We start from the raw sequence: 13,176 nt of genomic DNA on the forward strand, positions 1-13,176 counted from the left end.
ATTCATTCATTCATTCATTCATTCATTCATTCATTCATTCATTCATTCATTCATTTAACTTTACATCCTTGTAGCCCCTTCCCTCCAACCCTAACCTCTTACTTAACAGTTTCAAGTTGGAGCATCAAGCTCAAATATTTAGTGATGGTAAGAATCGGTTAGCTGGGCATGGTGGCACTTAAAGGGCTAAAGCAGGATTGTGAGTTTGAGGCAAACCCAGGTAATAGTAGGTTCCAGCCAGCTTTGGCTACCATGGAAGATCTTGTTTCAAAATTGAGAATAATTCTGTCGTGAAACATTTATTACACAGAAGGTTGCCGTATTAGAATTATGAGAAGGGCTAAGTGCAAGCTCTCTTTTTAGGCTCGCTAAACTCACTGCTGCAGTGTTGCTGGCTAAGGATGTTCCTGTTTACCTTTTTTCAAGATACGTGCCTACACCTTTCGTCGTAAGTATGTTGTGACAGTGCTCACTCAGCTTAGCTTGCCCTTCCTTCAGGGGATTTCTTAAGTCAGTTAGATTCACATCTGTGTCATAAATATGTTCAATCTAATGAAAATCCAACCAAAGGAAGGAAAATAGTTTTGCTTTAAGCTTGATCTATACAAGTTGACGAGCCCATAGTCATGGTGAGATGTTTTAATGATCTTCTTTCAGAAGTTAATTTATCAGGACAAAAATGACACATAGATTTGAACACACTATTAATAGGTTGAGATGGGTTTTGGATGCATGTCCATCTGAGAGCTGAAAAACAGAGAGTGACCAGTCCCCGACAGATTTTTAAAAGATTGATGTGATTGGTCACTGACCTGATGGATCTATTATATACACAATGTGATTTGTACTAAAGAGCCACCAACCACGTCTGTACTCAGTGAAGTTAGTAGATCATGTCCTAGTTACTGTGTTACAGTTAAAATTGATGTCTGTGGTCCCAAATTTGCACGTGTTTAGGAAACTTGGTGCTACTTGATCAAAATGTAGTGGAAACATGAATGTAATGCAAAACAAAGACTGTCTATCTTGAAAACAGAACAGTAATGAAAAAAACAGCAAAACTTATGATGTAGAAATAAGCTCTACGTCAAGGGAAATTTGTAAGTTTAATGAATTTATTAGTTAAAGAAAATATTTTAAAATACCGAGCTTGAGCTCTAATAATATGTTTATACTAAAGCAGATTAAAAAGACTGAAATCATAAAAGTATGAGAAAAAATAAGTACAAACTTTAAATAGTATCAAAAGACAAAACTGGGTTGAAGAGATGTCTCCAGATGCCAAGCCTGGCAAACTGTGTTCAGTCCCTGGGCCTTCATGAAGCAGAGATCCAGTGCCTACAAGTTGTTCTCTGTCCCCACACATGTGCCCCACACTAAATAAATGCAATTTAAGGTTCATTAATAAAACCATGGAAATAGTGCTGAAGATCCAAGACAAAAAAGGAGCGTGTAACAAATACAGTACAAGTGAAGATAGTCATAGCATTTCTAACTAACCCAAATAAATGTGCAAATTCAGATGCATAGACTAACAGTTGATACATCAAAACTGATAAGAAATAATAAACCTAAATAAAATATTTAATTAGTCAATAAATTTAATTGATTTTTTTTTTGTTCTTTTGGTTGTTGATGTTTGTTTTGGTCTGTTTTAATTTATTATTATTTATACAATATTCTGCCTGCATGTGGGCCTACATGCCAGAAGAGGGCATGGGATCTCATCATAGGTGGTTAAAGAGCCACCATGTGGTTCTGAGAATTGAACTCAGGACCTTTAGAAGAAATGCCAGTGCTCTTAACCTCTGAGCCATCTCTCCAGCCCCTTAACTGATATTTTTAAAAGTATTCTCTAATTTAAAATGACAACTCTGGATGATTTTTATATGTAAGTTTCATTAAATATTTAAGGAATAAATAATGTCTAGATTATTCTATTGAGTTTTTGGAAATTTAGCAACTCAGAGAATGAAAGGAATTACTTTTTTCAAAAGTACGTGACTAAATAAAAATTAGCACCAATAAGTAATAGAAACTAGAAAGGAGCTGGGATTGTAGCTCAGTGTTAGATCTTTTGTCTCCCAAGCATGATGCTGTCTCTGTCTATGTGCTCTACTCCAGGAACAAGGGTGGGGCAGCAAGAGCACATGTAGACACAGGAAAGAGTCAGAAAACAGAAAAGATGGTGCGGTTGGGGTGCTAGTTCCAACTAATATTAGTGTCAGTGTGTTGGCTTCCCTATCTTATCACATGTCGATTTGCTGCAGTTAATGAGGAAGATAGATTTTTAGTTGTAAATTCACACCCTTTTCTCACCATGACTTCAAATCAAAGGCTGTCTTCCTTGACTAAGTATAGCCAGACCTCTGATGAGGTGTGGGTTTCAAGGGAATAGACTAGTTGATCAGACCTGGACCATCTACCCACTCCTTCCCCTCTCCTCCCACCCCCCTCTGTGGTCTGGAGAGTGGTCAGTGTGATGGCGGAAGCAGAAGGGAAGCATCCAAGGAAGAGAAACAATAGTTTCTATAGAGAGAAAGAAAGATGAGTTGACCCTTATGTGACATGGAGGCCACAGAGTACATGTAAAGATCTTTAAATTAGAAAGCTGAAGGCTTTGACTCTTCTACCTAATGACTGTAATATCAGATAAAATTCATGTAAAATATGATGGATTAGATGGTTTCTCAATGTATTTCCATCTCTAGTTATGGTTGTATTTACTATTCATATCTCCAGTAAAGTGTCTGACATATACTATTTACTAAATATTATTATATAACAAAGAATAAGACATTTTTATACCAGTAAGCAAAAGAATATTAAGAGGAAAGGTCATTCAAGATGATAATCGGATGGTTGTTGAACTGTATATGTTAGGAAAGGACCTTACCCATCAAACCTAGAGCTGGCGAGATCTAAATTATTGATATCCAAGTGTCCTTGTGCATTACTTAACCAAGCACTGTTCATGTAAAATGCATGAGTATCTAGCAAGCACAGTGGAAGAACAATGCTTTAATATATTTGCAATATTTTCAGCCATATGCAGTCCAGGAGCTCAAAGCAGTCGCAGGAGTGATGATTACTGCATCTCACAACCGCAAAGAGGACAATGGATACAAAGTAAGCCTTGGATCCTCACCTTTGCGTATTTTATAACTTTTATTTGAATAATATGTGCGAAGTATATTTTCTACACTGAGGAACAAAGCCAGACATTGAAAACAGATAAAAACTTTGAGGCGTGGTTCTCACAGAATATGTACCTCCAAGTGTGTTTACTGGTTCTGGGTATGCACATTATGATAATCTCTTCATTGGGGTTTTAACTTCTGTTTTCCTTGACTTCTCCATCCCATCCCAAATATATCCTCTATAATTTCAGAAATCAAGTCATGTTTTATATCAAGAATATGGAGAATGAATGGGAAGCATCAGGGAGTTAATACCTTGACCTCACTCTCCTCTCTCTCTGATCTGCCCAGGCTTCTCAGTGGCCACCGGATCCGCTTGCTAGCCTCTCTGATGAAATGTCAAAAATAGAGTGGCAAAGGTGAAAAGTAGCTTGAGAGGTGCACACGGAAGGTACACATCACAGTTCTGAGCCGGTGTTTCAGGCTTCTAGGAATATGAATCCATATTCTTACATTTTTCTTATTGTTTGGGAGGACTCCAGACACACTGAGTTCTATTTTAAGTGGGAATAATATTTCATACTAATTTAGGATTTGAGGCCTGCTGGGCAATGGTGACGCAGCCTTTAGTCCCAGCACTCGGGAGGCAGAGGCAGGTGGAGCTCTGAGTTCAAGGCCAGTCTGGTCAAAGGCTATACAGAAATCCTATCTTGAAAAACCAAACAAACAAAAACAAAAAACTGGGGCTTGCCCCGTTCCTGGAGGCAGGGAAGAAGCATAGTTAATTCAGTGTGGAACATGTAAGTATCAGGTATTGTGAGTTAATCAGGGAAGCAAATGTGAGCAGCTGGATATGGAGATCTGTAACTCAAGGAAGAAATATGGGCTTGAAGTTACAGACCTTAGGGATACATATCTATTACAGCATGTAGAATAGAGGCTGGGGAAATGGCTGGGGGGGGGGGGAACGCTTGCTCTGAAAGCATGGGACCTGAGCTTGTTTCCTCAGCACTCACGTAGGAGCTGGGTGTGGCAGTAAGCATCTGTAACCTCCTCGCTATAGGACATTGGCAGAGAACCTGGGGCTTGTTGGCCAGCCAGTCCATCTGAGACAAGGAGCTCCATCCAGTTTCAGCAAGACTTGTTTCAAAATTAAGCTTGGGAGGGGCTAGAGAAATAGTTGAGGGTTAAGAGCACTGCTGTTCTTCCAGAGGACCCTGGTTCAACTCTTAGGAGAGGAACCACGTAATGGCTCACAACCATCTGTAAATCTGTTGGTGAGGGGATCTACTCTGGATGTTATTTCTTCTTGCTCTGGAGCCTTTAGGTGTATTGCTAAGTTGCTAATATGAGATCGCTCAGTTTTTTGTTTTTAATGTAGTCACTTAGTGCCATGAATTTGCCTCTTAGAACTGCCTTTGTTGTGTTCTGTAGGTTTAGGAAGATTGTTTTCTCATTTTTATTTAATTCTGAAAGGTTAAATTTTCTTCTTGATTTTTGTCTTGACCCATTTTAAATTCAGAAGTGAGTTAATAAATTTTTATGAGTTTCTATACTTCCTGTTGTTTCTGTTATTGATAAAGAATTTTAAGTTAAATATGTCACATTGCTTGTGACATAGTATATGCTCTCAAATTTATTTTGCTTTTTTTTAAATTTAGGGTGTAATAGCAGGGTTCCATGCTGTGTCTGTGATAGAATTAGAATATATATTTTCTAAGCAAAGTCCCCTCCAGCTTTGAAACCCTGTAAAGTCTTAGAATTACCTTTTTGTTTGCTTTTGGGGGTTCATGATTGTTCCTAATGCCTTATTTATTACAGTACTTGATAAATTTTTGAAAACTGATTGAACTGTATATAAATAATTAACATCTTTATCTTTTCTCATACATACTTTAATATATTCTGATACATACTTTAATTTACAATGGAAATGGTTTCTTCTGTTTCCTATAACATATAATGCTGAATTTAATAGTGTAGATTTTTGTGGCTCCTTCATGGTTTTTTGTTTTTAAAGATTTATTTTAAATGTATGAATGTTTTGCCTGTATGCAGTACCCTCAGTGCAGCGGACTGCAGCTGGAGCTACAGATAGTTCTGAGCTGCCATGTGGCTGTTGGGAACCAGACCCAGGTCCTCTGCAAGAGCAGCCAGTGCTCTTACCTGCTGAGCCCTCTCTCCAGCCCCATTTCGTGATTTCTTATGTTATCTTTAATAGTTATAAATCTAAGCGTATAGTTAGACATAGTGTATGCATATGTTACAAGGTGGTTATACTGCTGCCTTATATTGACTTGTTACTAAGGTAGATTCAAAGATGGGAAATAATACGTGATTGTCTTTTGACGAGTCTCTGAATCATTATTATCAGTGTATTTTAGTGTTAGTAAATTAGTCTAATGCTGACATTTTTACTTGCTTAATTTGATATTCTTCAAAAAGCCAGATACTTCTACTATAGCTAAGAAAGGGCCAAACAAGCATTTTAACTAAATATGGCTATATTTATGTGTCATATAGGTTTATTGGGAGACTGGTGCTCAAATCACATCTCCACATGATAAAGAAATTCTGAAATGTATAGAAGAGTGTGTGGAACCCTGGAATGGTTCTTGGAATGATAATTTAGTGGACACCAGCCCACTGAAGAAAGATCCTCTGCAGGACATTTGCAAGAAATACATGGAAGATCTGAAAAAGATCTGTTTTCACAGGTATCCAAGTGAGACTGTAGGATAACCTTAGAATAAGGTTAACATATATCCAGGCCTGGCTCCCTTCCCATCCTCCCTCCCTCTTCTTCTCCCTCTCCTTCTTTCTTTCCCTCCTTCCCTCCGTATCTCCCTCCCTCTTTTTGTCTTTCCTCCCCCCTCCCTCTCTTCCCACTAACACTCTAGGAAGTACTAGGTCATATTAAAAACAGAAAAATTAATATGAGGGGCCTGTCACTTCCCAAGGACAAGAAAACCATAAAAATGAAGAATCACTGTAATTATCTGACATACAAAAAGAAAACCAGTGGTCATTAGTTATACTAAGAAAGTACAGTATTGGTATTTCTAGACTGAAAATCACTCATTCCATGCTTTTAATGGATTGTGAATCTTTGCTTTTAAAATTATTCTCATAATTTTTGTTTTTCGTGTGTAAATTCCATTTCAGAGTTAAAGAGTTGACTGAAAGAGGAACATTTTTTCAAGGAAAAAAATCTACTTTTTTTTTTTTTCTGTGCTAGGTATTGAACTCAGGGCTTTATACATTCTAGACCAGCACTCTACTGTTGATCTAACTCCCTAAAAGTCAGCTATTAAATGCAGAAAGAAAAACAGAATTGAAACATCACAATTTTGTGATCTTGATAGTGAACCTTAGCAGCCAGAGCTTAGGAAATTACAGATGGATGAATGAAGATGACAGGACACTGATGAATATTAACTGTGAAATTAGCATTATGGCTTCCTCTTATGATTCAGTGGAAAATACACATCTATTCTTGCCAAAGAAATTGGAATAGAATCTACTATGGCCTCTAGAGTCAGTGACCCATTCACAGTAGAAACGGATCAGAGAAATATACTAATATAAACAAGGACTGCGATACAGCTTGGCTAGTAGAGTGAATGTCTAGTATGGGACAGGTCCTCCCTGGGTTGAATCCCTAGAAATGCACAAACTAGGCATGGTGATATACCACATGTAGTTCCAGAGCTTGGAGATAGGACCAGAAGTTCATGGTCATCCTCAGCTACATACTAAGCCATCTGGACACATTTAAAAGATCTGGTTTCAAACTGAAAGAGAGGAAGGGAGGGAGTGGGAGAGGAATGGAAAATAAAACGAATTATGAAAAGGATGCAGAATTTGCATACCAAGATGGGACATTTTCTTGGGGGAGAACAGGGATTGGAGACTTAAGGAAAGGACATTTTTAAATTAAAAGATACTTGAGGGACATAGCAACCAGATGATATTTTTTTAGACCCTTGGAAAAAGTATGAACACTTATAGGATATTAGACAACATTTAAAAATTAATGTTCAGTTTTTTTAGATGTCATAGATAATGGAGGTATAAATGTGTTTTTAAATACTGAAGTATTTTGGGCAAAATAATGTGATGTTGAAGAAGTAAAGCCAGGCTGAGAGAATTGAGAAATGTTGAAGCCAAGTGCCAAATACATATGGATATTGGATGTTCTCTTTATGGGCATTTTGAAAGCTGTTATGAAATATTTGTTATTTATTTTATAAATTTTGCTTATTATAGGAAGTGGTTAGTAAGTGATAAGTAAAGATATGTGTGATTTTCCTTTACAGGGACTTAAATTCAAAGACCACCTTGAAATTTGTACATACCTCCTTTCATGGAGTTGGACATGACTACGTGCAGTTGGCTTTTCAAGCATTTGGTTTTAAGCCTCCAATTCCAGTTCCAGAACAGAAAGATCCAGACCCAGACTTTTCTACTGTTAAATGCCCAAACCCTGAGGAAGGAGAATCTGTGCTGGTATTGTTTTTAATATTTAAATTATTCTTAACTGATCAGTCAGTCAGAGTAGTTGGGAATGAGTGACATGTCAAAGATGATTTACATGTTTCCCTCTTGCTCTGCAGCAAGCACCGTAATGTGCACCTTTTACATTGTATTTGAGCCATAAGGAGTTTTGTTTGAAAGTGGCCTTAGCTCTGTTTCTCCAGGCTGCATGCTTTCTGAAATTCATATCACTGACTTAGTGCCTACATTTCGGAACAGGAACATTGGATTTAGGTTCTTTAGGATAATCTAACGTTATTGGATCTCTGTCTTAGGAACTGTCCCTGAGACTGGCAGAGAAAGAAAATGCCCGGATAGTGCTAGCCACAGATCCTGATGCAGACCGGCTGGCAGTCGCAGAACGTCAGGAGAAGTAAGTTCTAAATGGGACACCTACATCACCTCACCTCGAGAATTAAGGGTTGTCACAGAAGGGGGAGTGTAAAAACTCTAAGAGCAGAGGCAGTAAGTGACCACAGCACAACTGTGTGTTTAGGACAAGCAGGTCAGCTGCACATAGGAACTCACAGCACTGGTGAGACATAGAAGGAGGCTCGTGGAACTCATTGGCTAGCCAGCCTCGCTGAATTGTTGATGTCCACGCTCAGTGAGAGACCCTGTCTCAAAAAAACAAGGTGGGGAGCTAGTGATTACCAGCACATACTTTTCTTCCTGAAATTCTGGGTTTGATTCTCAGCACTCACTCAGGTGGCTCACAGCTGTCTGTCCTCCAGTTCCAGCGGATACAACACCCTCTTCTGGTCTCCAGAGTAATATAGGAAGCTCACTTCTGGCCACACATACGGACATACATGTGCACACAGGTTATACGTGTCTATCCTGTATACCAAAAAGAAGGGAAAATGTTTTGTCAAAAGTTCCATATAATAGCTTTGGGGGTTTCCCATCCAAAGGAAGGTGATTTGAAGGTCTTCATGGGAAGCTACAAAGATCCTGACTTTGACTTTTCATTCTTTCCACAGCGGTCACTGGAAAGTTTTCACGGGAAATGAGTTGGCGGCTTTGTTTGGGTGGTGGATGTTTGATTGCTGGAAGCAGAACAAATCAAATGCTGATGTGAAGAATGTTTACATGCTAGCCACCACTGTCTCTTCTAAAATTTTAAAGGCAATTGCACTTAAAGAAGGATTTCATTTTGAAGTAAGAAAGAAGCGGACTTCATTAGAAGTCGATGCTACTTTTCTAAACATTTCTATAAAGACATCTCTGCACCAAAATGACTTTCATTAATCTCATTGATAACTTTCCCAGTTTTCTAACTGTTCACATTTGTTTGATATTTTTGATATCAAAACACCTGAGCCCTTTAAAGTCATCTAGTATGTGAATTTCTGACTAAGATGAACTGTTCTTCAAGACTTTACAATAGTACTCCTTATTCCATGAAATAATGTCTGGGAATGTTGTGTGGGAACATGCATCATTTTAGACTGGGAAAATCTGGCTTATCAGTAACATAGACTTAAGAAAATACAGACTTATTGAGTCTTTGCTTCTGCTGATCAAACACAGAATTATGACTTGTTAACTTATGTGTAACTCTAAATTGCAAACTACGGCCCAGTGACTCTATAGTCAGAAAATGAGTAGTGACTCTCAGGCTGGATCATTGAATTTTGTAAGCCTCGGGCAGTTGGTGACCCTTTTTTTACAGCTATGTGGACTAATGACTGGTGGTTAGTGAGCTTTATTGCAGCCACTTGGACTAATGTCAGTTAAGTTGTCTTTCTTCTGTCATCTTTGTTATCATCAAGCTTTGGGTTTTAATTCTATTTAGACAAGTAGAAGACGATTCTGGGCTGGAGAGCTGGTTTAGTGGGTAACGTTTGCCTTGCAGTCTTGGGTGCCTGAATTTGAATGCCCAGAACCCATGGGGAGTTGAATGCAGTAGTTCGTGCATGTGATTCTAGTCCTCCTTTGACAAAATGGGGTTCAAGGATGGGAGAATCCCTCTAAGCTCATGGGCCAGCTGCCCCAGTGAATGCAATGGCAAACGACGACGAGACCCTGTTTGAAACAAGGTTGAAAGATGAGGACCAACTCACAAGGTTGTCCTTTCAAGTCCACATGTGGACTGTGGGAGGCCCTCGTTCAATGCCTGTGTATACATACCCATCATGTACAACAAAAAAGAAAAAAAAAGAATATTTTGCTTGTTAAACACAAATACAAAATTAGAAGATACTGAAATTTTATTCAAGCCTAAGATCCTGAATTACAATGTTAACATTTTCCTTGCTTATAGCAATATATATAATATGAAACTTGAGAACAGTTTTATAAAGAACAGTATTATAAATTTGTTTTTACTGAGGATACTGTTGGCTTTTCCATTTCTATTTTCTTTTTCTTTTCTTTTTTTTTGAGAGGAAGCAGAAGAGTAAATTAGGAAACAGATTAGTGATGGTAAGCTCTAGAATTAATGTGTGTGAAGTGCCCTCTATTGACATTAAAGCAGGGCATGTCTTGCGATTAGACAGTAGCTCATCAGATGAAAAGCCCTCATATCTAACTACAAAGGGGCTTGGTAAAGGCTTGTGTACACCACAGTGATGTGGAACGGTACACGCAGTTCAAGCATGTGGTGTGCTTATGTTGCATCACTAAAAAAGGCTTGAATACCCAAGAAGACTAAATCACATCCTTCATGAGTGCTCGCATTAAGGTTATGATGTGCTTAAAGGACAGTTTTAGGAAAGCAATATAATTAAACTCTGCCTCCATCCTTTATGTGCAGTCTTGGGAACAGCATTTCTGAGCTTCTGCTATGGCAACAATGATTGTGAGCACTAGGAGGGTGATGTGAACCACTCATCACAATACTTAATAGGCAGTAGATAATCGTAGCATATGTATATGCACACCTCATTTTGCATCTGTATTCATCATCCCTTAAAACGTGTTATATTTGATATAAATCACCTGTTGCTCTGCTCGTGGGTCATTAATTGGGCCTATGTGTGTGGTTATGGTAGCTAGTAACTATGTGTCTACCACTAAATGAACCTTCTAGCACCAAGGACCATGACAGAAGCTCACTATGCGGGGTTATGTGCATTCAGAGATAAGTGCTCATCAGAGGCACTTAACCGGAGTGTCTTCCTCTACATTTCAGGAAACTTTACCAGGCTTTAAATGGATTGGAAGTAGGATAAAAGACCTCCTAGGGCATGGAAAGGAAGTTCTTTTTGCATTTGAAGAGTCTATTGGTATGTAGCAAATACTAATAAACTTTTGTTTCAGTTGAAAGCATTTTAAAAGATGATAATTCTGTAGAGATGAGACGTTTTCCTTCTGGCTGTAATTTTGAGTTGCAGAATTGCAGACTCATGCCTAGTAGTATATATGTCTTTCGAGTGGACAATAGCTCCTCAGATGAAAAGCCCTCAAATCTGATTACAAAAAAGACTAGGTAAAGGCTTTATATTGGCCACAGTGTTAAGGAAAGGTACGTGCAGTTTAACCATGTGTGGTGCTTATGTTGCATTGCTAAAAACTTCGATTACCTAAGAAGTAAATCACAATACGCAGGTGCATTTTCCATCAGAGAAGAACTGAAATGTCCATGCATGCATTCTATTACTAGAATCTTACAGAGTTGGGTCTTGTTGTTTTGTTGTCATTGTATTTTGTGGTTAATGTTTTTATTTTGAGATTTTGGTTATTACAGCGTAGGCTGGCTTTGAACTCCCAGTTCAGCCCCTTGAGTGATAAGATATAGTCATACATTACCACACCTGGCTTGATACTATGCTCTTCAGTTCACTGGTCAGCAAAGAAATGCAAAACTGTGGAAATTATAGGCTGAAGTTTTCCCCTTTTCTAATGACACTGTGTAACCCTCAGGCTTTCTGTGTGGAACCTCTGTGTTGGATAAAGATGGAGTGAGTGCAGCTGTTGTTGTTGCTGAAATGGCCTCTTTCCTGGAAACCAGGAAGGTAACACTGACGGAGCAACTGATGAAAGTTTATGAGAAGTGAGTTCTCACATGAGCCTCATGTGACAGATCTGCCTCACTTGCTTTTTTTTTTTTTTTTTTTTTTTCGGTTTTTTGGTTTGGGGTCCTTTTCTTAGTTTGTTTTTGAGGAACAGATTTCTTTACTATTAAAATTATCAGTATCACTTTCCATAAAATATTGTGTTGGCTTATCTTTAATATGTATATGTCCCAAGTTACCTAGCGTCTTTCAATCTCGTTGCAGATACGGTTATCACATGTCAAAAACTTCCTATTTCTTGTGCTATGATCCACCTACCATCAAAACTATATTTGAAAGGATTCGCAATTTTGAGTCTCCAAAGGAATATCCAAAGTTTTGTGGGGCATTTGCTATCTTGCATGTGCGGGATATAACCACTGGGTATGACAGCAGCCAGCCCAATAAGAAATCAGTAAGTACCTTTTCTTTTTTTCAAACAATGAAGATAACATAATGACTCAAGTAAACCAAAAATCTTAAGCTGAAACAAGATCCAAGCATAAGATCACATAAGATCCAGATAGAAGAGATGCACAGGTGAGATTCTAGAGGTGAAGGCCTGACAGGACCTCCTAAGCTTGTAGTTCTCAGTCTTCCTATTGCTGTGACCCTTTCATACAGTTCCTCATGTTGGAGTGACCCCCCCAACCATAAAATTATTTTGTTGCGATTTCATAACTATAATTTTGCTACTGTTAAGAATTGTAATATAAGCATCTGATATGCAGGATATCTGTTACGCCACCCCAAGGGGTCACGACCCACAGGTTGAGAATGGCTTTTCTAAGCACTAACCAGGTTATCACCTTCCCGGCATTCTGCGTGTTCATCTGGAAGTTGAAGCTCCTGGGAAACAACTCTTTTTAAAAGGAAACTAGTTGTCATAATCCATACTATCGCAAAAGAGTGGCCCCTAGTTTTTTGAGGGTAGGACCCACTGTTTTCTGCCAGAGTAGTTTCAAGTGCAGTAACTAGTCTCTGATTTTGACACTCATGCTCCCCAAGTAATCATCTGTACTACTGGCACAAAGCAAAGTGGGCTTGGAGAAGAGGGACCAAGGAAGAAGAGGAAGTGAGAGAGGAAGTGTGCAGTGGTGATAAATGATGTGGGCGAATTAAGTCTAAAAGCTTTAAATTTCAGAGCCCTCCATCTTTCTAATTTTAACATGTTTCCAGCCTGACTCCCTATACCTCTAAACAAATCACTGATGATTTCTTAAACACAAATGTTGAAGATTTTTCTGTATTTTGGGTCAAGTTGTTTCCTTAGTTTCCCTCATTTCCTTTCTGCTGTAGGTAAGCCCATACTTCACCATTTCTTAAGACTCAAGGCAAGGGGTGATGGTGATGGGCACTTACCTAGAATGCTTAAGACTTAAGGCAAATGTTACATCCTCTTTAGGACTTGCAGATCCCGTAATCAGTTACCTTCTTGGATTATATAATAGTACCTTTGTTGACATCTATTTATGTCATTGTCGCATTGCATGTGGCAGGCC

At 38.5% G+C, this 13,176-nt stretch overlaps 1 protein-coding gene across 1 annotated transcript in view; it reads left to right on the forward strand.

Annotated features, from left to right (window-relative positions):
* The window catches only part of Pgm2l1 (phosphoglucomutase 2 like 1), a 44,441-nt gene that overhangs the window by 25,188 nt on the left and 6,077 nt on the right, over positions 1 to 13,176 (forward strand). The window contains exons 4-12 of the mRNA XM_055623226.1: positions 364 to 448; positions 3,046 to 3,129; positions 5,664 to 5,857; positions 7,460 to 7,649; positions 7,952 to 8,049; positions 8,660 to 8,837; positions 10,813 to 10,906; positions 11,544 to 11,673; positions 11,900 to 12,089. Of these exons, the coding sequence (XP_055479201.1) occupies positions 364 to 448; positions 3,046 to 3,129; positions 5,664 to 5,857; positions 7,460 to 7,649; positions 7,952 to 8,049; positions 8,660 to 8,837; positions 10,813 to 10,906; positions 11,544 to 11,673; positions 11,900 to 12,089 (1,243 nt within the window). The remainder of the gene's footprint in view (positions 1 to 363; positions 449 to 3,045; positions 3,130 to 5,663; positions 5,858 to 7,459; positions 7,650 to 7,951; positions 8,050 to 8,659; positions 8,838 to 10,812; positions 10,907 to 11,543; positions 11,674 to 11,899; positions 12,090 to 13,176) is intronic.

Source organism: Psammomys obesus, unplaced genomic scaffold (assembly GCF_907164565.1).
Source record: "Psammomys obesus unplaced genomic scaffold, mPsaObe1.curated_primary_1811, whole genome shotgun sequence".
NCBI lineage: Eukaryota > Metazoa > Chordata > Mammalia > Rodentia > Muridae > Psammomys > Psammomys obesus.